This window comes from Lissotriton vulgaris, chromosome 9 (genome assembly GCF_964263255.1).
Source record: "Lissotriton vulgaris chromosome 9, aLisVul1.2, whole genome shotgun sequence".
Classification (NCBI taxonomy): domain Eukaryota; kingdom Metazoa; phylum Chordata; class Amphibia; order Caudata; family Salamandridae; genus Lissotriton; species Lissotriton vulgaris.
In genome coordinates this window covers 518242238-518269532 of record NC_141697.1, presented here as the reverse complement: position 1 = coordinate 518269532, position 27295 = coordinate 518242238, and the positions used below count along the sequence as shown (strand labels likewise).

The window sequence follows — 27295 nt, the reverse complement described above, 5'->3', positions numbered from 1 at the left end:
CAAGTGCAGATCAGTCTCTCGCTCAGACTATTGCCCTGTTCACTCTTCAAGTGCCGCTAGCTCTAATACATATTGCCAATGGCGTTCGGACAAATATCAATAACCTATAAACCGGAGTCTTGCGAACACTAGTCAGCTATATTAGAATAAACCGCAAATAAGGCCCTCAGGCAGTAGAACCGTTGGCCGGAAGATCAGAGGCCTGAAAAGGAAGGGGCATGAAAAGGTAGTAAAGATGCTAGTAGTGCACTTTCACACCCAGTGAGGGAGGGGCCTTTTAACCTTTTCGATGCTCATGACGAGCTCTGCTCGTCATGAGGCACGGTGCTCATGTTCTCATGACGAGCTGAGCTCGTCATGACCACACCCATTAATATTATGGCCCAGCACAGCAGAGGAAAATGTGGAGCATCTATGTGGTTAAGCAGCTTTGGGTAGCATGTAGCGAAGTGAAAAAGAAATTAAAGAAATAGCTGCCACGTGACAGAAAGAAGGAATTTGGCTCAGGTCTAGAAATCCGAGGGAAAGCAGAAAACAGCTGGGTACAGCCTGCTCTCAATAATGTCAGTTGAGCTGATACTGTGCCAGTAGAATGTCTTGTTTGCTACCGGATAACAGCGAAACCGGACTGAAGCTCCGATGTACACAATCCTGACATCATTCCGGTTAAGGATTTACGGTTCTGGGCTGGCAAACTGGCGATGTTGAATACATGTGTGTCTTTCCGTCACTCACAGCAGATTGGTGTTTGGTTTTCAAGGCTATCCCTTATCCCTCCCACAACGCCCAACAGAGCCCGTGGTGTTTTCGTATTAGTGAATAAAAAAATCGGAGCAGGGAGTGGACTGAATAAATTATATTATATGAATTACAAATCGCATGTGTCTTTCGTTTCCTGGAGCTGTACTCGCATAACACCTGGTGGTAAATGACGATACTTTACAGTCAAAAATAAATCTTTCATAAACTGTATTGCAAGATTTGTAAATCTATCCGAACATTTTTCATGACTCGACGAAAAACACACATTTTCACTCCGGAATGTCACATTTGCCCAGAAAACAAGCATTGGCTGTGCGGCCGTGAAAGTGACGCGGACGCGACAGTGAAAGAGCAAGCAGTGTTGGAATACAGACCTGCGGCCGCGAGACGCGCTCTGTTGTGAGGGAGGGGCATTCGCTGGTCTGGAGAGAAAGCGAGAGGAAAGCCAGAAGGTGGCTGTGCGAGTGCCTGCGCGTATAACAGCAAGCTTTAGGCCACAAGAAAAAGCTTGTGGTCGCATTTCTAAAGCCCCCACTCGCTAAATGTCTCGCCAGACTACAGCATGCGCTGGCTCAGGCGAGACCTAAAAATCACGATGCTGAAGCTCCTGGTCTCTTGGTTGAATGAATCTTGAATATTTGTATGAAAGAGTCAACTTCTTCATGTAGGTTAGCCTTAGTAATGCTTAAAGAACTGAGAGATGCCTCAAAAATACTTTGGAGACCCGAGGTACACTCTGCAAGTATTGGGTTTAATATTTACTGGACAAAACGATATATCACTAGTGAAAATGTAGCAAATGGTGTTAAAAGAAAGGTACTGGAAGGACAAGCTTTAAAGTACTTTAAAGGAAGCCCTCCAAAGCAAACAATATGCGAATATATAGAGGCAGATGAAGAAGGTATTGAAATGTACCTAAAGAATGTGAGTTCCTTTCCAATTATGTTAACTTTATATAACATTCATGTCCAATGGTCTCTCTTTAAATTGCAGCACTACTGTTGGGAAGACAACAGATGGTACCATCAATTAAAGCAACCCTATCTGTAACCAAAGGTAACTGAAAACATCAAGCACTTTAAATTGTTTTGCCCCCTGTACAGTGAACCTTGCACAAGATAGTGTATCTCACTCTCTAGGAAATTTTGATTGTGTTCTTAAGACGAAGCACTGTTTTGTTGTTTGTCTAGACCAACTATAGTGCAATATGTTAAATATCTAGGTTTTTGAAGATGGTATGGCTATACAATGGTGAGAGGGGAAGTGAGTAAGTAAAAAAGAAAGTAAGTTGTTTAATATGTATCAAATGATTCATCACATTTCTGTACTTTACCATTAACCTGTGAAGGCTGTGGCTGTAATGTTTTTATGTTTAAAAGAACCAGTGGTTCTTGAGTTATAATGATGCTGCTGATAGATTAAAAATAACAATGTCACACAAGGATACCCATTCTTGAAGAGTGGGGCATTCTTATCCTGACAGTTGGCGACAGCAGCTCCGGCTTGAATGTCTAGGTACAGGCTTCGGATTTCATTGCCACAAACGCTTGGGAATGGTACAGCACAAGGATTGAGGAGGAACTCATTTACAATCCACAATAATTCCTTTTGAAATGAGAATGCAATACATATTATTGGGTGGGGTGGTGCAATGGTTTTGTGTTAAATGCAATTTGGCTTTCTATTCACTCAGAAATTTAAAATGATTGTCTTTTGTCACAGAGTCCTAACTACACCCCTGCTACCATACCAGGATCCATTTTTATCAGCAACAAGCCATTAAAGTGACACTAAACCAGCCTTTGGTTGAGTTCTTTGCAAGGAACGTGCACTGTCTTAAAGGGAAGGCACACATCTAGGATATTTGCCAACAAGGAGGTGAGATTAGTATTAACAACCGCCAGTTGCTCTGGATTAAAGATATGCCTATACAGTACTGCAGATTTTGGGGTCTTATATCGTGCTTTCCAAGTAGAGGTGGTTAAGGGGCGTTTACCTCTAGGTTCTTGGTGAGTGGTAATCACTTTAAACTTCAAAAGGATTAAATAGTGGTCTGCAAAGTGCATTAAATGGTTGCAGGATATGGAAAAATGGAACAGAAAAACAAAGATAAAATTGCAACTGAAGATGTGAAAACAACTAACATTTGGAAAATATTCTGCTTTCATTCCCATGAAACAACAGTACTGTAAAGAATGCAAAATACAAACGTAATATGTAACAGATAATGAGGTCTGTTCCATATGTGACAGTAACGATCTGATCTGCTTCATGCTCAAAATAAGATGCAATTGGACACAATGGAGGAGGAAGATAATTGTTGTATTAGAATTATAAAATAAAAAACAATACAGCTTTCAAAGTTTTAGGGCACTCCAGAGTAATAATAAATGAATGTTAAGTTTTACTAAAATGTGACATACTTGATTTAACAAAAATAGACAGATTTGTGGAGCAAACAAGGATCACTTTAGAACTAAGTTAAGTAGTTACATGCATAAAGCGATTATTTGCTTACGTGTTCTTACTAAGCTTTGTTATGGTTACTGGAGTCTTCTCACCAAAAGCTTGTTGACCGGCAGGAGATTCCTGATGCCTTAAAATCTGTTCCAAAAATCTCCCTTTTTCTAAAATATGAATACATGGAAACCAGGTTAATACAAACGTATCCATTAATGAGGTGAATAAGGACTAAATTAATTAAAAAATTAGTACTAAATTAATAAATAAAAATCCTCCACTACACATTTCAAAAGAACCGATTTACAACCATATTCCCATTTTAAGCAGAAAATGCCATTTCAAGGAAATTCAAAATAAGTCTTAAAAAAAAATCAGTCTTGCTTGCAGTGAAAAGGATAGTCTCACTGCAAACAGACACTGTTTCAACCACCATTTTTGCAGTAACAGTTAGACATTTTAAATGTATGCAAAAACATTCACGATAGTAAAATAAGTATTCATTTGTCACATAAGAAGACTTTGCAAATTCCACCCGACAATTCACCATAGAGAAAATTACTTGGAAGTAGTTAAATACAGTCTCCTAAATGGCTCAAAAGCTGAATATATATCTAACCAGTCCCTTTCAGTTTTTAATATATGAATTTAAGCAGATTCCTTGGCCAGAGCATATTGCAGCTGGAATTGAATAAGCCGGTACTCCTGAGAGTGTGTCTGTGTTTTCCTTGTGCTAATGGCACCATCACGATTCAGAAAAGGGGGTGGTGATGAACAGAGTGTCTGAATTAAGCAGACCACTCTTACCCAGTCCAAAGATCAGGGCTTGATCCATCACCGTTATTTATCTCACTGCACCATCCCAGCTCAGAACCTGGCTATATACAAATCAGTCTGTCCCTGGCCCAGTGCATCATGGGAACAGGGCAGACTAAACTACCAAGCCAATTCTTCACCAGAAAGGAGACAAGCTACCGGGGACCGGTTTCTGGCATTTCAGCCGTCTTCAGCCCTGCTTGCTTGAATCCTGATGGTGCAGTGAGAAAGGGACTCATGTCTGAGTATACCCTGCCACACCTATAGTGGCCAAAAACGATTCAGAAAAGGGGGTGGTGATGAACAGAGTGTCTGAATTAAGCAGACCACTCTTACCCAGTCCAAAGATCAGGGCTTGATCCATCACCGTTATTTATCTCACTGCACCATCCCAGCTCAGAACCTGGCTATATGCAAATCAGTCTGTCCCTGGCCCAGTGCATCATAGGAACAGGGCAGACTAAACTACCAAGCCAATTCTTCACCAGAAAGGAGACAAGCTACCGGGGACCGGTTTCTGGCATTTCAGCCGTCTTCGGCCCGGCTTGCTTGAATCCTGATGGTGCAGTGAGAAAGGGACTCATGTCTGAGCCATAGCGTGGAAGGGTATACTCAGTCGTGAGTCCCTAGCTCATTGCACCATCAGGATTCAAGCAAGCCGGGCCGAAGACGGCTGAAATGCCAGAAACCGGACCCCGATAGCTTGTTTCCTTCCCAGTATAAGAATTGGCTTGGTAGTTTGGTCTGCCCTGTTCCCATGATGCACTGGGCCAGGGTCAGACTAATTTGCATATAGCCAAGTTCTGAGCTGGGATGGTGCAGTGAGCTAAAAAACGGTGATGGATAAAGCCCTGATCTTTGGACTGGGTAAGAGTGGTCTGCTTAATTCAGACACTCTGTTCATCCCCACCCCCTTTTCTGAATCATTTTTGTCCACCATAAGCGTGGAAGGGTATACTCAGTCGTGAGTCCCTAGCTCATTGCACCATCAGGATTCAAGCAAGCCGGGCCGAAGACGGCTGAAATGCCAGAAACCGGTCCCCGGTAGCTTGTTTCCTTCCCAGTATAAGAATTGGCTTGGTAGTTTGGTCTGCCCTGTTCCCATTATAAGAATTGGCTTGGTAGTTTGGTCTGCCCTGTTCCCATGATGCACTGGGCCAGGGTCAGACTAATTTGCATATAGCCAAGTTCTGAGCTGGGATGGTGCAGTGAGCTAAAAAACGGTGATGGATAAAGCCCTGATCTTTGGACTGGATAAGAGTGGTCTGCTTAATTCAGACACTCTGTTCATCACCACCCCCTTTTCTGAATCATTTTTGTCCACCATAAGCGTGGAAGGGTATACTCAGTCATGAGTCCCTAGCTCATTGCACCATCAGGATTCAAGCAAGCCGGGCCGAAGACGGCTGAAATGCCAGAAACCGGTCCCCGGTAGCTTGCTTCCTTCCCAGTATAAGAATTGGCTTGGTAGTTTGGTCTGCCCTGTTCCCATGATGCACTGGGCCAGGGTCAGACTAATTTGCATATAGCCAAGTTCTGAGCTGGGATGGTGCAGTGAGCTAAAAAACGTTCATGGATAAAGCCCTGATCTTTGGACTGGGTAAGAGTGGTCTGCTTAATTCAGACACTCTGTTCATCACCACCCCCTTTTCTGAATCATTTTTGTCCACCATAAGCGTGGAAGGGTATACTCAGTCGTGAGTCCCTAGCTCATTGCACCATCAGGATTCAAGCAAGCCGGGCCGAAGACAGCTGAAATGCCAGAAACCGGTCCCCGGTAGCTTGTTTCCTTCCCAGTATAAGAATTGGCTTGGTAGTTTGGTCTGCCCTGTTCCCATGATGCACTGGGCCAGGGTCAGACTAATTTGCATATAGCCAAGTTCTGAGATGGGATGGTGCAGTGAGCTAAAAAACGGTGATGGATAAAGCCCTGATCTTTGGACTGGGTAAGAGTGGTCTGCTTAATTTAGACACTCTGTTCATCACCACCCCCTTTTCTGAATCAATGGCACTATCACTGCAGCTACCATGGACACAATTCCTAATCTGAGACCAAGTGCTAGTGGTTACCACTACAGCTTAAAATGGTTGCAGAAAATTGTTGCCATTGAATTCTGCAGGTTTCAATAAAGCTTTGGCCCTGCAACGATAAAACAAAACTGTTCAATTATAAAAAAATACAATGCGTCAGTCGCTTCGTGACTAGTGCCTTCCATATGAAATTTGAATCATATTAATAAAGAATAGGATTCCACTGAGAGTAAAAATGCTAAACTATGAAGCAAAATTACACTCTTTAAGAAGATAAAGCTGTGACCACAAAGAATGGCAACTTTCTAAAATAAAAAAACCTCTTCAGGTTGTATAAGATTTAACCAAGACTTCAGATAAACGGATTAATCAAGTATTTGCTGCCCACAATTAATTCACCTGACAACTCCTGCCAACTATTTCGATGCTCGTTTTTAACAGCACTGTAGCACCTTAATGCCTACCCTATTGTCAGTGAGAAAAAACGTATGTGGAATCATTAGGAATGCAAAAAGGACATGAGCTTCTATTGATTCACATTGGTACAAAAAATGTAAAGAAGGAAAACAGAGAGCAACTAAATAAACATAAAAAAGCACCGCTTACCACAGCCTTATAATATCTCAATATATCAAACGTATATAATCTTCACAATGTTGATAGTTACATATTTACCAGACGTTCTCAGAATAAGCAAAAACATCCCTGCCTTTGAACATGACCTTATATCAACTAGCAACCATACAAATACCATGAATCTAGACTTTTGCTGACTGCTTGTTTTTAGTTTTCTAGATTTGTAAAATGTTGTAATGTTAAAGTTATGGGGCCTGTAATCTTTTTACTATCTGCATCCCTTGTTCATGAAGGTCATCTCTCACTTATTTTTGCTATTTTTACAATCAGATTGGGTTACTGGACTTTGCGATATTGTTGATGCCACCAAAACTGCAGTTGGTCTTAACATGCTGCTAGGCACCTAGCTATCAAGATAGAAATGGGTAGGCTTCTCAATGCAGTTATAGGCAAAGTCAGCTCGGTTTGAGAGCTGGCCGAAGCGGCAATAACCATCGCCAGTGCCAAGTTGAACCAAGGCTGAGCTGATTATGCTAGACGTCAGAGCAGCTCCCAAAGGAGGACCAGAGTACATAGACTTCTGCACAGACAAAATGGCCATAATACCTTGCTGTAATTCCTCCTTCTGTTCCTTAGGAGACAGAAAGCCACCTGTTCTAGTGCTACCACTTGTAGCCCCATTATGGGCTCCTCTGGTTGATCTCTGGACATCTTTCTACGATTTCATTTCATGACAGGAGGTAGATTTATACCTACAATTATGCTCTAAAATTAATTATGTATTTCTCCTGCACACAAGATGAACAACAGAGCTCTCAGTCACTGTCCGTGTTTGACAAGTTAATGAATTGATGAGTGATCACACAATAACAAAGATAAAAGATCAGTTCTGATTCCAAAATGTCCTTGATTGATGAGAGCCTATGAACGGTTCGCACTGATCTCTAATAAGAACAAGAGCTAGCTAAACATTTGAAAAAGGGTAAACATAACTACCTTATTAGACGTCATATGGATTATAAAACTATGCTCAAAGATGACAACTTTTTAGCGCAGTCTAGAGAACAATAGATTTAATTCGAACACAATCAGGTTTTCTTTATATTTGCTTTAATTAGTAACTGATGTAACAGAGAGAAAACTGGTGTTTAAGGATAGGTACTTCAAATATCTTATAAAAGACAGTTATACACCAATCATGGCCCTTTTTTCTGTTGAGTTATAATTAATTTACTTTTTTCCCTATCGGTCTGCTCACTTAGGCCCCAGTCTTGAGGCTTCGAGACAAATATTCTTCACTAGAGCCTCTTCACAACCCTTAATAAAAAAGGCATATTTCCAGTTTCTGTTTTGTCTATGATTATGTTACTCTCCTTCATCAGAGCCATATATGGCTTGTTCCATTGAGCCTCAGCAATAATAATTTATCCGCTTTGTTTTATCCCACTAAAGTATTATCTCAATCTTAATAGAGCAAGATACGCCCTATTGGAGCACAGGAGGTGGAGATGTCAGCATCACCATATTCATCCCACCCAAGTCCACTCTATTCCCAAGAAGTCACAGACTGATACAGTGGCGATATCAGCACCCTTGTAGCTTGTCTAACCTATGCCTCACAACAAATATCAGAAACATTATTTCAAAGGCACTGACAGATGGGAGGGAAACCATGAAATCCCTCCCTTTAGAGCGCAAATATCTAAGGGCGTCTATTAATCTGAGTATGATGAGTACTCTCTCTAACTTTTTGTTAGCATTTTTTTGTGGTCCAGGTCACAAAACTGGAGTGGTCTAGGGCAGAATCCCTTAGCAAATTAAAATCAACGCCCAGGATAAGGTAACCCCATGATTTATTTATTAAGTCCAAGAGTTTCATAATAATTGTTGCTGAGAAACACTAGCCGCATATGGATTAAAACAAACCTTGTCCACTGTATGGCAAAAGTTAATATGATGCCTCTTCTCACTACTTCATTCAGAGCTTTTATTTGTCATTTAGGATATTCCAAAAGTGTTTACAATTTAAGTACTCAGTACTGTACTATTGAGATCACCGCAACCGAGGTGAACAACCTGTATCATTTTGCAGTTCTTCAGGGATTCTCCTCCCTTCTCTCACCTTTCTTCCCCTCTTCAGGGGCATTTCAATGTTGGAATGATTTAGCATATTTCAGGCAACTAGCTTTCCTATTGCTTGTGAGCTCATCCTACCCAGGGAACCTCTGTGTGCCTGTTCTCTCCATCTCGGTATAAGCAGCTTTTCCCTCACCAGGCACAATTACTATCAGCACCTCCCATCAACACTTTCCTCTCTCCACAGTAGATGGAGATCTGCCGAACTGTGCACAACTACATCATACCGGTCCTCTGGAACCTTGGTTGTATCTTTATCTCACCTGATCCTGCTGCAAACCCACTCTTGTGTTTGAGTGCTACTCATGACGGGTTGGTTCCCCTGAGTTTGCATCAGGAAATCTGCAGAATCGGAATCCTGATCTGCTCTGTTTTTTGCACTTTTGCACCTTTTTACTGCTTCTGGAGGTGTGCCGGGCTAGTCATAGCTCACTGTGGCTGCCTTCAACTGTTCCATTCCCCATTGGTTGCCATCTGTTGCTTTGACTTCAAAGTGACAGATATGGTACCGTATCATAATGCTGTCTTGCTCAATCTAGTCACTGTCTCCTCGGGCTTTTCCCCCAGGGCCATTCTTTGCTCAAGGGCAGTAAAACAATGCCACAATTTACCCCCTTGTCATGACAACTAGGGCTAGGGAGGAGGCGCCAAAGCCCCTGCAGTGACTGGTCTTTTGACTCCTTCTTGAAAGTCAGTCCTTTTTTGTATTTCACTCTACATTTGCATAGCAAAATTCTCCTTTCATCAACATGGATGATAGACACAAACTGTTTATGTTTGATCCAGGCGCCTTTCTACTCGACACACTGATGCAGTCGCAGTTGACCTTTCTTTTCTTGTATAAAAAGAAAAGAAGAGTAAGGTTGGGACCCCAAGTATAGACTGGGGCGCTGCCAGTTACTAGCAAAATAAGTTTGCAACCTTTGGATGCAACTGAATGCAAACTCAAGTCTGCTTGCTTGGGTTGAAGGTGTCTCAAAGTAAAGTCCCTTCCAACTGAGGATTTGCAGAAGGCACTTCCTTCTTTTTCCAACCACAGAGATTTCAGCTCAGCAATTATAAGAGTCTTTATTTAGGCATTTCCAACTAACTTATTATCAAAACAAGTGAACAGAGTACTCTAAAGTCAATAGTCCAACTTGCTATTGGCAAGGCCAAAACTCAATAACACTAGACTTTCTATTCTGGGTAAATTTGCAGCCTGTGGGACAACAAAATAAATGCTATTGTGCGGAACAGCAAAGATTAGAGGCATATACTTTTCCACTTCTCTCTTCCACTGGTGTATCCAAACCGGAATACAGCATTCACACTCCAAGAATAAACCGTCCATAAATCCAAGAAATCTTTTACAGAAAGGTGCTCCTTTCAGTTTAGTCCTCCATTCTCTAGAATGTATGCCTCACTGTTTGCTTACACAACATAATTACAAGGTGCTCTGAAAACAGCGTAATATCTGGCTGCTTAATCAATAACTCATCACAACTCTAATCAACTGTGTGAGAACACAGTTATGAGGCCTTTTTATTGGAATACCACACAACATTTTATCAGCCCTGACATATTTGAGGGGGTGGTGTGGCACATTCAGTAACCCTGCCGGACCTTTGGCGCTATTAAGACTATTGGCAAGCTAGGGCCTGATAAAATGGATTGACATAACAAATGTTAGCAAACCGGTGTCAACATGAGATTTCTGAGGTATAGCCTTGGGACAATGGAAAGCACTAACCCTTTAGCAGCCCCACTGGCACATTAAGCAATCCAATACATATGAGAAACAGCCCTAGCACCTTGAGCAGTCACGCCAAATTTAAGCTACAGTCCTACGCCAGATGCAGTTGAGCATGCTCAGTGGCAGGCCGGGTTCTAGCAGGGAGGCCGGGTAGGCCAGGCCCACCCAAACATGAGTTTGGCCACCCAAACATGAGCCTTGGCCCTCGCACTGAGGAGATGAAGGCCAATAGAAAATGGGCAGTGTGATTTAAAACCTTCACCCGGACGCTTTTTTCCTTTCTATTCTGGGAGTTGCGTGATTGAGCCTGGACTGTTTCACCAGGCCATCCCCAATCACCCAACTCCTTTTAGAGAGGTGGGTTGTGGTGCAGGTACAAAAGGGGCATGTCGAATGGGACAAATTATTTATTTGGCACTGAGTAACTTTTGCCTACCGTCTCACCTTTCCTGACTCCCTACAGCTGCTTATCAGATCAGGCTGTGGCACAAAGTTTGACTAACAAAGTAGGTAAGAGAATGTGTTACTATTTGTTTTTATTTTTTACATCTGCACAAGCCTAGCAAGGCACATACTTTGTGTATACTTCATTTACATTGTTTTTACATTATCATGGCCATGGATGCTAGACAACAATAAAAACGTCCAGATAACTGGTGATTGATGATTCTTTTGGAGAGCAATCCTTTGCCTGTTGGTAGTTTTGAAATCCATGTAAGCTGAATTTGATGTGGCTAGCTCAGTGGGTTACTGCCTTTGCCACAGAGATTCTTGTGTTACTTGCAGTTCAGAAGTTACAAACCTAACATAGGACAGTGACCTATGAGCTGTCATCAAAGAACTGCATACAAACATGAATGGTGTAGTTGGAACTTAATTTATTTGTGTTACTATTTAGTTAGAACTTCCCCAGTCTTTCATTATTTTAATGTTGCTAAAAAGAGTTTGGACCAATATACATTTTTATTAGTAAAGCCAACCCCCAGCCACTGGGGTATGCTTTACATCCTGAGTTTGTGCTTTCGCATTCCAAAACATCACCAAATATACTGCCCACCAGTATGGATGACATGTGATTCCTACACCTTGTAATCCTTTTGGCATATATGACATTACCTATAGACTGATGTACATACTTGCATGGTATAAAGTACTTTGACACCCTACACTGATATGAGTAGCGCTATACAACAAATAAGATGCATATGAGAGAGGGGCTACACAGAGATGAAGGACACTGTTGGAGGGTGGTCGTAATGGAATCCAAGGAGGAGGTCATGGGGGGCTACGGAGAGAGGAGGGGCACTGGTGGGGGGTGGCAGTGAGGGAATCCAAGGAGGAGGTCATTTGGGGGGTGGGGGCTATGGAGAGATGAAGAGGCACTGTTGGAGGGTGGTAGTAATGGTATCTGCGGAGAATGAGGTCATTGGTGGGCGACTAAACAGACTTTCGCACTAGTGCTAAAGCTGGCCCTGTCATGGCCTTTGGGTTTTATTTAATTAGCAGTCAGGTCATAAGGGCAACTGTGGAACATATTTTAAAGTTTGTGCTAATTATATTTATTGCTATATTCAAAGTTTTAAGTTTGTAGGTGGTTTTACTAATGTTTTTTACGGGAATAACGAAAGTGGAGCTGGATGGTAGCTGATATGGGGCTGGGGCCCAAGGTTAGCTGTGAGGTAAGGTGCACAGGAGAGTGATGGTAGAAAAGTGGATAATTGGGCCAATTGGAATTTGAGGGTTTGCAGCCCACTCAAATAAAAAGTCTTGGAACCGGGCCTGCTCAGTGGCACAATAAAATGTCCTGATATGTTTTAGCAACTCACCTGCCACACTTACCCAGTGAGATGCAGCCTAGATATATTGGAATTGCAGTAACATCTGGAAGCCTTGGCACTGAATTACTGTCGGTGGCAAACTTAGAAGTGTGAATGTGACTTCAGCAGTTCTTTCAATTCTAAAAATGATTATGTAGGTGCAAGACTACAGGGTTCCCATTCGTAAAACCCCAAAAGTCACTTTTATCAAATAGGAATTTTTGTTGAATGCAGCGATTAACACACATTGCAGAGTGATATACTTACAATACATTTTCCTTTACTGTTTATGCCAACTGTGTAATATCCTTCTATCCAAGGTTGCATTACTAATATAAGTTTATTCATTCCAGTTACCTATCTTAGTGTTGGAAAATATTGTACAGTTCTCAATGCAATTTGAGTTGTGTTACTCTTTGACAGAGCATTTCGACCACTTTCAAATCTATTAAAAAAAATAAGTTTAAACAAACCCATATCTCAATGCACAGCAAGTAAAATAAAACGCTTCTACCGTCAGTTATACAATCATCAAACAAGGTTCAATTGTATTCACACATTTGTTGTACTACCAGTGTTTTAAATCCTAGTTCACGTGTTGACCGCCTTGCATCATCCGCCATTTTAAGAATGTATTTTACCCTGAATTCTAAGGTTTTCTCTGTGCAATGGGGGGGAGGATGTTACAAAGAGAACAAGCATGTGCATTTGATTAAAATTATGATTTTGTTCTTTGAAATATACCATCAGCTCAAACTTAATGTAAGCCTTCTTATTTTAACTTCCCTCTTGGTCTGTCCCATAAATACTAATCCAAAAGGCACTTTGTAAGTAAATGTGAAAATAAGTGTTGCACACATGTGCTTGGATGTCTTATGAAGTCTACTCTAATACATTGAAACAGCTTTTACAAAAGAGATGAAGTCAAGTGGACAGTTCCCCATTTCTACGTTTTCACAGTATACCAGTGTTCATTTTCTGTTTCCTGTGTTTAGGTATCTCCTGCTTTGGTATGCAAACATTTCTTCCTTTTAAACAATGTTTTTAATGCTACAAATACTTTTTCATTAATATTCATTGATAGGACTTTGTTTAATTAAACTTCTATGAATTGAAGACTTTGGACCTCATTTAGAATATTATGGTTGGTTTATCGGTCCACCGGCAAGCAGAAGGATGAACTCATCTGCCATGGGGAAGACTAACAGCCATACTTGGGAAGATCTTTTTGCCTTCAGCAGAGTCGGTCATGGCTATTCCACGGAAGGAATTGACACTTTGATGAGTGGGCGCCATACTTAATGTGCCTGCTCAGCAAAGGTTTTTGGCTCTCCATGATGGTGCTGAATCTGAACAAAGCACACTAGATAGGGCAGGTTGTCTGAGGCACTTTGACCAACAACCACCTATCCAATGGACCATTGGTCAAATGTTCCAGCCGGTACAGCAAGCATAGGCTCCACTGTCAGAAACAGGGTGGCTACCCCGGTTACAAAAAGAGCAGAGCAAACTGCACCTTTCGCAGGCGGGTCATCTCCCATAGTTTGACTAAGTACCCCATCCACGAACTCTAAATCAGGACATTTGTCACAAAAAGGGCTGTCCATCTTTTGTTTTTCCCTTAACACAGATGTTCTATTAATTACTGAGAAAACTAGTTTGATGTAAACAATATTGCCTTCAGCTGAATTTCTGTGCAAGCTATTCATCCATTGTTTACAGACATACCCAATCTAGACATCCAGAAAATGTATTGGACTTTCACCGGTCTTGTAGGCAAACGAAAGTTGTTCTAGCTTTTCATTCAACAGTCTACAATTCTCCTCTAATTCCTCAATGTCACTGTCCACATTAGCAAACTATTGTCTATGAATCAGTACAATACTTTAAGGCTATTTTTCCAATATTGGGCCTCCAGTATAAATGTGTTTTCAAGTGTGTTTCATATATCACAGTGAGATAATGGTTTGTTCATATATTTCTTTGTTTAAGAACCAATTTTGAAAGTGGTGTAAACTCTTCTCAGTATGTAAAGGACATTTTGTTATAGTTAATGCAACTATTGCTAGAAGGATATACATAGTTGCCATGTACAATAAGGGAAACACATTTTTACAACATACAGATGCTTCAGCGATTAGTGCACATCACTGCATGCAACAGTAAGTCCTGAGTCTGACAAAGCCTAGATCAGACTTCTCCAACGAGTATCTCGAGAGCTACTAGTTGCTCTCCAGCTATCTGTATGTGTCTTTCCCATGCGTAGCTTGGCTTACAGAATTTGAAACTTTTTTTGTTTGAAGTAATGTATGTCTATTAAAATTGAAAAGCGTGTTTTCAAAACTAAAATTAATGTGTTTCCAAAACTAAATAGCTAATGTCTGGAGAAAATGCTTGTATTGCCAAAATACATGCTTAAAGTTCATATTAGAGAAATAAATTATGTGGCGTTGAGGAGAGTTATAACTCAGATATTAACTTGGTGCCAGGTACGGCGGCCATGTATTATCCATGTAGAGGCATTGCACATTAACAAATCATTTTTTTTCTTTACTGCTGCCCCAGCCCCCACATGCCTAATGCACTGAAGAGATCCCTGCGGGTACTCTTGCAAATGTTTGATACCAATGTAATCATGTCTGATTAAAATATATATATAACTTGATTTTTTAGTGGCAGAAAGACTGAGAACATTGCGCCCTCGCCTGGACAGTCAAGGGCAGGTTATAAAACCAAAAACCAAAAACCAAAAAAGACGAGAACGAAGGAAACAAGCAAGAAAACAAAGGACAACAACAAAAAAAGAAAACCAAGGGACCATGGCAACGAAAGAAGTGAGCAACAATAACGCAGTTATCAATCTCTCCAGTGTGGTTCTGGAGAAAGCGGAAGAACAACTTTTATCTTTAGGACTCAACTTCTGTCCGGCCCAGCCTTTTGACTATGCAGCGACACGTATCGATGTCTATCGCTTCATACGTAAAATGAAATTACGCAAACATTTTGCCACACAAACTTTGAAGTCGACTACTGAAATCCCGGTCTCAGCCGATACTAACACCCCGGATGGGGTGTCCGAGGTAAGAGCTGCTGATGTATCTACATATTTAGATCTTAATGACCTCTGCCAAGCCACTAATTCCCAACCATTTACCTCTGAGTCTGAGAGCAACACCCAAACCAGATTGGCAAAGATTAACATTAACCAGAAGGGTGCAGGCATCACGCATTTTAAAAATAAATCCAAATTTGTACCCTTAATGGTTAAAGACGCCATCGACACATTCCATGAGTGTATTACCAACGAAATCAAGTTGTTATACACAAAGTCTTGCAAACGCAACAAAAGTAAATATTACCAACAACAAGCAAAGTACATAGCGCTTATGAAGAAATTGTCTAGTAACCCGAATATTGTTGTAAAAACTGCTGATAAGGGCGGCAATTTGGTAATCTGGGAGAAAAGTGACTATGTGACTGAAGCTTTGCGACAACTGAGCACCACTACTTGTTATAGCAAAACCAACAAGAAAGAATATCTGAATGCCAAGACTGTGTTGGAAAAAATGCTCAGTAGATTTCGGCGAGAGGGATTGATTTCAGGTGAGGAGTATAAATTCATGCACAAAGAGTTTCTGGTCCTCCCTGTTTTTTATCTAATCCCGAAAATACATAAAAATGTCTCGCCTATCCCCGGAAGACCTATTATCTCGGCGATTAACAGTGCTGGAGAGAATGTTAGTCGCTATGTTGATTACTTTTTGCAAGACTTAGTCAAAAAATTACCCAGCTATGTGCGTGACACCGGCGATTTCTTGATGAAAATCAAAGACTTGGAATGGCAAGAGGACATGTTGCTCATTACTTTGGATGTGGAATCCCTTTATACTAGTATTGGTCATCTAGAGGGATTAAGGGCTACTAAACATTTCTTAGACACTCGTTCTGCAGACTTTTACGAACACAACAAAGTCATTTTAGAACTTTTGCACTGGTGTCTTAACAACAATTTTTTCGCCTTTGGGAAGGAGGTATGGAGACAGCTACGAGGCGTTGCCATGGGTTCCTGTTTCTCCCCCAGCTACGCGTGCTTGCACGTGGGCTGGTGGGAGGAACAGGTCCTGGGCATAACACACGCAACTTGGGTGAGAGAGAAGATCATCAAATATCTAAGATATATTGATGATATCTTTATTCTATGGCAGGGAAGTGAAGAGGAAGCTCAGTTGTTCATAAATGAAATCAATGACAACTCCTTAAACCTCCATTTTACTTCACATATTAGTGCCCGCCAGATAGAATTCCTTGATGTACATGTTTATGTGGAACAAAACAAACTAATCTCCACATTACATCGTAAACCTACATCTGGTAACACCCTTTTACATGCTTCCAGCCTCCATCCGAAGCACACTATCTACAGTATCCCTCTAGGCGAAATTCTTAGAGTAAAACGAATCTGTAGCTCCACATCTGAATTTGATAAATGTATTAATGATCTCAGAACTAGATTTTTGGAACGTGGTTATTCCAATCACATTTTCAACCAAGCTTTGGCTAAAGCAAGGTTGAGAAGTAGAGAGAGTTTATTCCTGACACCTGATCCCGACAATGCCGATATTTCCGATGGGTCTGACATCACTACCCACACATGTCCCAGGTTCAGTACCGCTTACAGCAGTGATGAACAGGCCATCAAAAGAATTATCCAAAAAAACTGGCCCATCATTCTCACTGATAATATTCTGAGCCCTACTTTACCAGCTAGACCAGTGGTGACTTTTCATAGAGCTAGGAATATGGGTAGTTCTTTAGATGTCTCTAGTCCAGAATTAAAACAAAAGGACATCTGGTTAAAGGCCAAACCTGGATTTCGGAAATGCTCCACTGTAGAGCTTGTAAATTCGGGGAGAATAAAACACACTACCGTACCCCATTTTGCTCCAGTGACATCCCTATCAAAGGCAGTTATGACTGCAAAACGGAATATGCAGTCTATGTTCTGACGTGCACCTGTGGACTACATTACATCGGTAGCACTAAAGCCCAGGTGCACGTCAGAATTTTACAGCACTTAAGGGCTATACTGCATACTGATCCATCGTATCCTGTAGCACGCCATTTTGCGGCTAAACATAACAAAGATCTCAATTGTTTGAGATACTTTGTAATAGGATCAGTATTGCCCTTACGCAGAGGAGGTAACAGAGAGTTGTTATTGCGACAACTCGAAACACATTTTATATTAGAGTTCGACAGTAAATGGCCCAACGGCCTTAACAATACTGAGGATTTTTACAAGTTCCTGTAGAACATTACGAACTCTATCTGACTATGTCAATTTAGCTGTTCCTCCCTTTGATAGCTGCCTTTCTGCATTTCGTTGGTGGTTTTTCCTTGTCAGATATTCTGCCCCTTGTTCATGAGTAGTCAGGTTCCCTGTTGCTCATTAGGATATACTGCATAGGGCAGATACTTACATCAATACTCTCTCTCTTATTCTTCTAGTTGTGATAGATAGTCAGGTTCCCTGTTGTCTATCACGGTTCAAGAAACACTCATGACCAATAGCACTTTATATGTATAATAAGATGAATTGTTTGCATATTTATGTGTTATTTAATTTTCTATATTGTGCCATATCCATTTTACATCATGGGTTCACGTTCCTTCCCTTCACTTTTATCACATTTTATCACTATTTAATGTTCATAATATAGTCTGACATGTTCTTTTAGAAAATGCCTATATGAAATTTATGGTTTTAGAAATGCAATTTTAGATAAAAAACATAGAACAGTCCCTGATTTTATCACGGGTAATAATAATGTTTTTTGTTTTTTTTTCTCAGTGCTTTCTATGAAATTCCATGAATTTGATATCTATAGTCTTGATGAACATGCAGTCTGCACTTTATCTTTAGCCTCTTTTGCACACTAGGCATGGTTTGTCGTAGCTTGTTTGTGGTTGTTAGTTTAAATTGCTCCGTCAGGCCAATAACTTCATGGACAAAGGCTGATTCCTTTGTAATAACTATGTTCATATTGGTTTCCTCTAGTTAATTTACGCTGAGCTATGCGGTCCGGAAACCTGAGCCGCTATTTTTTTTTAAATCGTCTGCTGGCACTGGGAATGGTGTATTTTCCAACACGTAAAGGAAACGAGGCAGTGCCATCATTTTAAAAAGTGCCACTTTTCCCAATAATGTCAACGGAAGGGGACCCCAGACCGTATGGAGGCATCTCTTTTTAGGAGTTCCAGGGGGGGGGCGCTAGGTTCCGTTTTGTAAATTCGCCCGGGTCCACTGTGATATAGATACAGAGGTACTTAAAGGCCTCTTCAGAGATCTGCAGCTGGCAGTCCTGTGGGAGTTGCGTCGGCGGACCATGGAGTACAAATAGTATTGATTTTGACCAGTTTATTGTGTACCCTGAAGCTCGCCCATAACGTTTGCATATGTTCAGGAGTACCAGAATGGACCGCCTAGGGGGGGTCAGGTAGAGTAAAACATCATCTGCATACAGCGAGGTGCGGTCCTCCCAGTTTTCTGTCCACTTAATACCTCGGAGCATTGGTTCCCATCTGATTCAAGCCACCAGCGGTTCTAACACTGGAGCGAAAAGCAGCGGTGACAGCGGGCAACCCTGACGGGTGCCATGGGTCAATGGAAAGTCATGGGATATATGATCATTCGTCGTCACATGCACCTATATATCCACCAAGCACATGACTTCAGATGCAGATGATGCACAAAGGAGCTGAATGACACCACCTGCGGTTGGCTCCCACTCTAGCACAAAACTGCACAAAGGACAGGGGAGTGACCACCCCCTGTCCAGCTCCTCTCTAGGGAGGTGCCCCAGAGTTCCTCCAGGTGGTCACTTGATTCCGCCATGTTGAATCTTGGCCCCTGGGAGCATCTGGCTGGCTAGGACATCTGAGTAGCGTACCTGACCCCAGAAGAGGCCCTTCCCCTTTGTGGGGTTACTTAAGGGCTTCCCTGAGGGCAGGCCCTTAGATTTGTCCCTACAACAGCTTATGGAACAGACCGCTTGTTTTCGGAAGCTTGTTCAACGACTCTTCAGCTGGTGGACACTGGAACTCTACAGTTTTTCAAGTCAGGAACCATGACAAGACTGCTCCCAGTAGGAAGATTCCTGCTGCATCTTCGTCCCTGTGCTTCTTCAAGATCTGCAACTCTGAGGCAGTGCATCCTCTGAGTCATCAAGGACTCCCAGCCAGAAGGAATCTCCCTTGAAGTGAAGGAGTCACTTCCCTGCATCCGCAGGCATCTTGACATCGAAGACCGGTTTGCTGATCCGGTTGTCCCACGGACATCACCTGGCTCTGCAACACAGGTGGTGGTTTGTTTGTTCTCCAGAGGTCTAACCAGTCTTCCCTGCAAGTTGTGAGACTGTAATCCCTCTCCATCCAAAGGTGACCGCCTCCCTGTGCACAGCATCTGTTTGTCGTTGCCAAGGCTTGTTGGCTCTCTTCACTGAGTATCTTCCAGCTCCAAGCAGCTTCTGCCTCAAGCGCTACACAGCTACAAGCATGTTGTCCTGCCTGTATCTCTTGCCTCGTGGGGCTCTTCTTCTGTGTGCTACTGAGGCTTCCTTGCCTCCTCATGTGCCTGGTGCCAGAGGGTCCTCGAAGGGGCTTCACCGTTTCCTGCTGGCTCTCCATCGTGCTGGGGGCCAGTCCCGACTTACTCTTGCTGGTTTAGTCCCTCAGATCTTGCTGGTCTGCATCTCTGATCTTCATCCGCAAACTGTTGTTTGTGTTTGCCAAGGCTTGTTGGTGATCTTGGCGGTCTCTGACCGTCCTGCACTCGACCGGCGAGGGACAGCTTGTGAAAGACTACTGGTCTTCTACAACGCCGCTTGGTCTTCACAGCTGCTGTTTTCTTCTCACTGCACCTCAGCACGAACCACAGCTGGTACCAGAGCTGGTATTGTGCTCCAGTGCCTCCTGGTCACCTCCAGGTTGTTTGGACTCTCTGCTTTTAGGTGGATCCCCAAGCAGGGATCCACCCACTAGACACAAGGGGGGAGGTGGGAGGGACGGCCCCTTGGGCAAGGGCCTTTGCTCCCCCCACATTATTTGGCAAAGTTTAGTCGCAGCCCCCAATCTCCCCCCCCTGGGGGGCAGAAAGCCCGCTAGCGCCAGGGATATTTTTCCACAATTTTACTAAAGGTGGGGGCATTGGCATGCCTGTTACCAAAAGTACAGCTTTTCTGCGCCCCCCACCAGGGGTCAAAAAGCCCACTAGATGCCAGGGATTTATTTTGGGCATTGTAATTAGGGTGGGGCTGTCCAAAACAGGCATGCCATTGCCCCCCAATAAAAATTACAGTCTTTATTCCCCCTGGGAAGCTCATGGGGGCAGTAGCCCAAAGCTGCCCCCAGTCGCAGAAAGCCCTCTAGAAACTAGGGATTGTTTTTGTATTCATGTAGGGGTGGAGGCTTTCCAAAATGGGCATGACAATACCCCTACCCCCACAGAGAAACTCCAGTCTTTCTGGTGTCCAATGCATAATTGGCTAAAAACTTATTTTAAAAAAAAATTACCTCTAAGAATTCTCTGTGTTTTCGGCTCTTCCCAGTTACAGGTCCTTGCCCCACCCACACAAGTGAGGTATCATTTTACTCGGGAGACGGAGGGGAACGTTGTGGGGTAGGACATGTTTGCCGTCACAGTGATTCCACCCACAAATATGTGGAAAATTAGTTTTTTTCAGCTACATTTGAGGTTTTGGGTAGGAAAACGTTGGGGGATCCACGCAAGCCATACCTTGCTGGACTCCCCCGGGTGTCTAGTTTTTCAGAAATGTGTGGGTTTTGTAGTTTTACAAGATGGCCGCATAGCCCGGGGCCAAAAACCCAGGTGACTCCCCTTGAAAAACCAGGTTGTTTCATGATAAGTCGTTTTGATGTCTCCTCAATACGTTTTGGGCCCTTGCCTGTCGCGGGTACTTGACCCACCCACACTGAGGTACCATTTTCATCGGGAGACCTGGGGAAATGCTGGGTGGTAGGAAATTTGTGTATCCACGCAGATTCCAGAACTTTCCCACACAGAAGTTTGAGAAAAAAGTTATAACAGGAAAGAGTATACTAATAGTGGCTGGGTAATTCAATTGTACTTTTGAACCTGAAACAGCTACCCCCCCTAATTAGACTGCAGATCAGGATAGCCAGTCAAAAATCCCGGAGATTGATCTCCAGAGTGTTAAATGAACTCTTAAAGCAGCCCAGGTGTTGGCATTGACTCTGAATGTTGACAGTCAAGCCACAAATGGAAGGCCACCTTCGGATAGGCATGGTGAAATGACCTACATTAGACCAGGTCACATGGGCAGGATTGATGATTTTTTAGTTGATATGAAGCTCTGGCCCTCTTTACTGGAAATGGTAGTAGTGGACAGGACGGATCGTGACCACAAGGCCAAAAGTCTGACACTAATGGGCAGTTCCGTAGTGAAACCTGTATTCTTAGGTAGCCCGTACATGGGCGACCTTTCCCACACTAGCAACTGCAAGACATGGTCAATAACCATTTAGTATTAGAGACAGTTGTGAGGAAGGATGAGAAGGAGGTTGAAATTTTACATGCACTTCCCTTAGCACATATAAATGTGATAATGAAAGACACTCACGAAGTGCTGTACCCACAGATAGGGGATCTCTTAGGACACAGGAAACAAACTGAAAGGGAAAAGCCTAAGATTGTAGCCAGGTATAATAATGCATGTAGATCAGCTAAATCAGAGCTTTTAGCAGCAGCTAAATCCAATTATAGGCCTGAATTGGTGAGGTGCAGGACTGAGTACATGAGGGGATTTGCTCAAGCAAAAAAGGTTATGGGTTGTAGACCGCTCTACGTGAAGCACTGACAGATAAAGACAGTAAGCCTTTTTGGAGAATAGCCTCTGTATGTGCAAATGGCCCTAAAACAGACCTAGTATTGTGTGTGCAACTACAGGAGTGAGTAGTCCACTTTAGTAGATTATATTCATGTTACAGCCCCCAAGAGCAGGATGATGAAGTCCTACTGACTGTGTTTGAATCCAGTAACCCAAGTGCCTTAAAATGCAACCCAAGTGAAATGTTAGCTGCCATTTAAGTCTTGCCTCACATCCAGAGCTCTGGCCCCGGATAGAATCCCCAATGATTTATATAAGGCCAACCCAGAAGAATGGGGGGCATACATTAATCTTTTATCAAATGCAGTACTCTCGGTTATGAAATCCCCTCATCGAGGAAACTAGCGGAAATCATCCCAACTTTCAAGAAGGGGGAATCAGAGTAACCCTGGGAACTACTGGCCCATAATGCTTGATTGACTCCCTTCAAAAGATTTTTGGGAAAACAGATACTCGTTCACCTACAGGAAAATGACGCACTGTCTAATTGGCAGGCGAGCTTTAGAAACAATGTCAGTACTATCCACCAGGTCTTTAGATTTATTTGTATTTTTGGGGGGAAATGGCAGTAATCAACAGGGGCAAATTATATGTGGCCTTTATTGATTTACTGGCCGCCTTATAATTGGTCCCTAGGGGTAAATTTTGGAGGGTCCTGGAAGCAATGGACATTTTTGCAAAGTTACTGGACATATTGGGGTGAATAAACTTTGCCCAAGATTGGGGGAGGGGATGGACAACTGACTGAGCCAATGAGAATCAATTGTGGATTCAGGAAGGGGTGTGTCCTCACCCCACACCCTGTTTTCTCTGTATATTAACAGGGTGGTGGATTATCTGAATAGGGATGGATATGGTGCGCCTAAAGTTGGGGAGAGAAGGGTGCCTGCCCTCCTCTTCGAGGACGACACCCTATTGATCCCAAAGTCATCCCAGGGGCTCCAACAGTTATTAACCAACGTTAATACTTCCTGTAGCGAGCAGGGGCTGGAGCTAAATAGTTCCAAGGCCAAATTTGGTCTGGGAAGAGGCTGCAACCGTGTTTCCACAGATCAGCGTAATCGATCCGCTAACAAATCCTTACTACCATTATTCAGCCGGGAAGGAAGTACAACCGGCAGAGAGCTTTTGATCTCCTTCTCATTGCCAGAAAGCCCTGAAGAGGTCTAGGGGTACTTCCCCAGACGAAACATGTGTGGGCTGGACAATCGTTCGGGATTAAATAACACACTAATAATCCTGATGGTTCATTGTGATTTTTAATACATGTTTGTACAGTGAATGTCCTTTTGCGTTAATGTATGACAAAGTAAATACTCAGCGGCTATATGCAGACATGTGCACAGGCCTATAGTATTTGTGTGAGACCTTTGGTCTGAAAATCAGGGGGTTCAGGGTCGCCCCCCTCCGGTTAGCACCATCCTACGATAACGAGAGCCAAATCTACGTACACTCGTTGCAGGCGCCAATTTTCTATCACACACGTTCAAAACCATATCCTTTGCTGTGAAGATAATAACCACTTTGAACTATGGAAGGCCGTATGGTCCAAAGTAATCTTCTTCCACTTTTTCAGTCACTTATCCTTCAACCAAAGACAGGTCATGCATTTTGGAGTCCAACCACAAGTAATCCACCACTGTCCTAGAATAATTAAATACTGATGATTTTGCGCTGGAATGTACGCTTAATATCTTAGTCAAGAACACTGCAGTATTGAGTAGCCTCAAAACTAATAAAACTGGTGATAAACCTGTTTGGTCAAAAACGGCAGAACTAAAAACCGCAGTCAGTCATCTCTACCTAAGCCACACCAGAGAGTGATTAGCTTTATGCCTATCAATATTTACCTGCCGAGGGTCATGTCAATAAGGGTTCCCTAGCTATTACTTGAAAACCCAGTTGAGCACATCCAATCATTCGTCTGAGTAACCCTTCTATGTCATCAATTTTCCAATGGAGTCTGTAATGTCGAATCCAGTTTTTAATACATAAAGAGGACTGTATTAGTCCCACAGGCTTAGTCCTTGGTACTTTCTCCTCTCTGCACCTCATCCACTGGCAACATAAATACAGATGATATGGTTCCATAGAGTGAAAAACATACAATAAGATGCAAATATTATCAAATAAAATGTATAGGTTGATATCTATGTTAAAATCTAATTAGCCTCTTAAATACACATCAGTGTCAACTAAAGTATATAGTAAAGAATTATTTACAACACTACTTGCTGCAGTGATCCTGAAAGGAGAGAAAGTTAAATTATACTACCTCCCTAAACTAGGGCCTTCCTCAACAGACAGCAAGAGAGATTTTTTAAGAAGTTAGTATCCACTGTGAAAGGTTAAATTCCACCGAAGAGACAGAGGGAATGGTGCCATTTGCCCACTGCATTGATTAGTGCCTAAAAGTTAAGGTTATTGCGCAAGGAAAAGGTAAAGAGATTTCACACAATCCACAATGGTAGGATTAGCAGCATGAGGGAGCTGAGCCAACTTTGGTTTGGGAAGATTAGGTAAGGAAATCAGAGGGTACTCTGTTTTTGCAGATTTCGTTTAAGGTGGTGATGCAACATCCAACATTGAGTATCATCAAGACCATGAACTCAGAAGCATTATAGAAGAGGTTTTTTAGACAGAGCAAGATATTGTTGGCATAAAAGTGAAGTGTAAAGCTAGAGTGACTGAAGATGGAAGCAATTAGAGGGGAGGAGATAAAACAGAGCCTTGGGGAACCCCTTGTTGTAGTCTCACAGATGTGGGGAGAAAGTTGGTCACGTTTATGTATCGACAACAGTCGCCTAAGCATGCTCAGAACCAACAGAGCACTGTGTCATTCAGACCCATTCTATCTTTGAGGATGTTCAGGAGAATGGCTTTATCCACCATACTGAAAGCTGTTGAAAGGTCAAAATGTATGCTGGGTAAAGAGTCATCTTTATCCAAAACGGAGAGTCAAGCAGCCATTCGTAAAGTTAAAGTCTCTGTGTTGCATGTTGTCATGTAGCCTGACTGGGCTTAGTATTGACGTTGTTTTCCTCTTGTCTATTTAGATGATGTCCAAATCTTTCTTGCTTTACCTGTCTTCATCCCTCAATTCCAAACATATTCTCAAGTTAAATCCACTATTGGATAGCTGGCAGCCTTTTCATTAAATTCAATCATAAATAATCTGTTTCTCTACTGTATCTGCATACATCCTCATCCAGAAACCATGAGGTTCATTTTAACTTGAGCATGGAAACTTTTATAACAAAAGCATAGGTGCCTCATTAAATTACTGAACATATGGAAAATCTGGCATTACTTTTTATTTCATTTCATGGAGCTAAGACACAGCTCTCCTAACCGGTCCTCATTAAAACTGGACTTCTATCTGCTAACAGTCTATTAGTAGGACTCCTTGAGCTCCTGCCTTACTGGACAAGGTATCAAAACTAATACTAAGGCCTTTTACATTACCACAAACTCCCTCATATATCTCTAAGCCATTGGACTATCAGCAAAAGAAGGTGCTCTTTAGACGAATTTTGATCCCGGTTTTGAAATATATAAAATGCCCTTCCCCGAAGTAACTCTCTCAACTTATTTATTGATAAGTTGCAACATGCACATTATGCTCTGAAGAAGGGATACGTTTCTGATTATTGAACTTGAACATTCTGGAGTCTGGGAAAGGTGCGAATGAAGCTGACACTCTCCCTCACAACCAAAGCTTCTATAAGATTTAGACGAAATACTTTTTTCTGTGGTCTGACATGGCTCTTTGTGGTAAGAAGGGGGCATCCCTCTCTTTTTGGAGGCTGAACATCTAATTTTCCTTATAGAGAGGTCTGGACTTTGACAGCTCTTTCAGACATGGTTAGGCTAAGGAATATTTGACTTCCCCTTCAAAGACAGACTGCATTAATGAATGCTCGTCATTAGAGGTAGAGCCACACTTTAGCTTCAATCACTGTAATCACGTCATACATTAGTCACATCATTTGGTGCCATGTTAAAACTCGAGGACTTATGGAGAGACCTGTTCAGACATTGAGGAAAATAGTTTTCTGACTAAAAATACAAAAAAGATACATCCCTCATGAAAAGAAGCAAAAACAAATGCTGGAAATTAATGGGAGATCTGGATCTTGACTAGGGTACGTGATCCCTTTAAGAAGCTGCAACACCATGTGCATTGGACAAATGCTGATCTGGAGCTGAAGATGCAACAAAAATGCCCAGACATACCTGGACGTTTGAGCTTAAATTCCCTTTTATGGCAGCCCAAGAATAATTTGCAAACCACTGATCCCCGTTTATATTGGCATAGAGAGATAAACAATGGAAAGGAATGCGACCAAGAGTAATTACGAGTAAATGACATTAATTCAGGCATTCCATTCATGTTCTTGATTTCCTCACTGGAGCCCTGACAGCCTCTCCTAACACCTGCACAAAGCTATTACTGTTAATAATTTGCCAGAACCACTGTGTGGGGGTGGGGATATACAGAAGAGGGATGTGAGGGAATAAGTGATTAATAAAATAGAGTCTTGCTTCTTTTAGAGCACAACTTTCCAAACTGTGTGGCGCGACACGTTACTGTGTCGCGCCCCTTGTGTAGGTGTGTCGCGCGATCAGCATACTGTTTAGATCACCCCCGCAGGCCTTCCATCAACAGGCAGAGTGGCGCTTCAGGGGCTCTAAGATGAATAACAAAAGTCTTATTAGCACGTTAAATGGTCTTTTAAAGACCTGTGAAATATGCTCGGATGCGGCTGTGTGTGTGCCCGGGAGCCGTAATATTCCCGTTTGGTGTCAGACCCGGCACACACCCTCTTTCGCAGCCCCACTCCGTTTTCTTTTGATATATGTTGTAAGCTTGTGAGAACGAAGGGTCTTTGCGGGGTCGAAATCTTTTTTTGCAGCATGGGGCATGGATTGGTTTCAGAGGAGGTCTCGTGTGGGAAGAGCACTTTCTTTATAAGATGGAAGGACGTACAGCTAAAAAAAATGCTTACCTGTATATTACTACGGCGGCTATGGAG

General features: G+C 42.4%; 1 protein-coding gene across 2 annotated transcripts in view; it reads right to left on the bottom strand.

The window, feature by feature from the left end:
• The window catches only part of KIAA0586 (KIAA0586 ortholog), a 637696-nt gene that overhangs the window by 520175 nt on the left and 90226 nt on the right, over nucleotides 1-27295 (bottom strand). For both annotated transcript variants that reach the window (XM_086937986.1, XM_086937987.1), the window contains exon 9: nucleotides 3281-3389. In XM_086937986.1, coding sequence (XP_086794112.1) covers nucleotides 3281-3389 — 109 coding nt within the window. The remainder of the gene's footprint in view (nucleotides 1-3280; nucleotides 3390-27295) is intronic.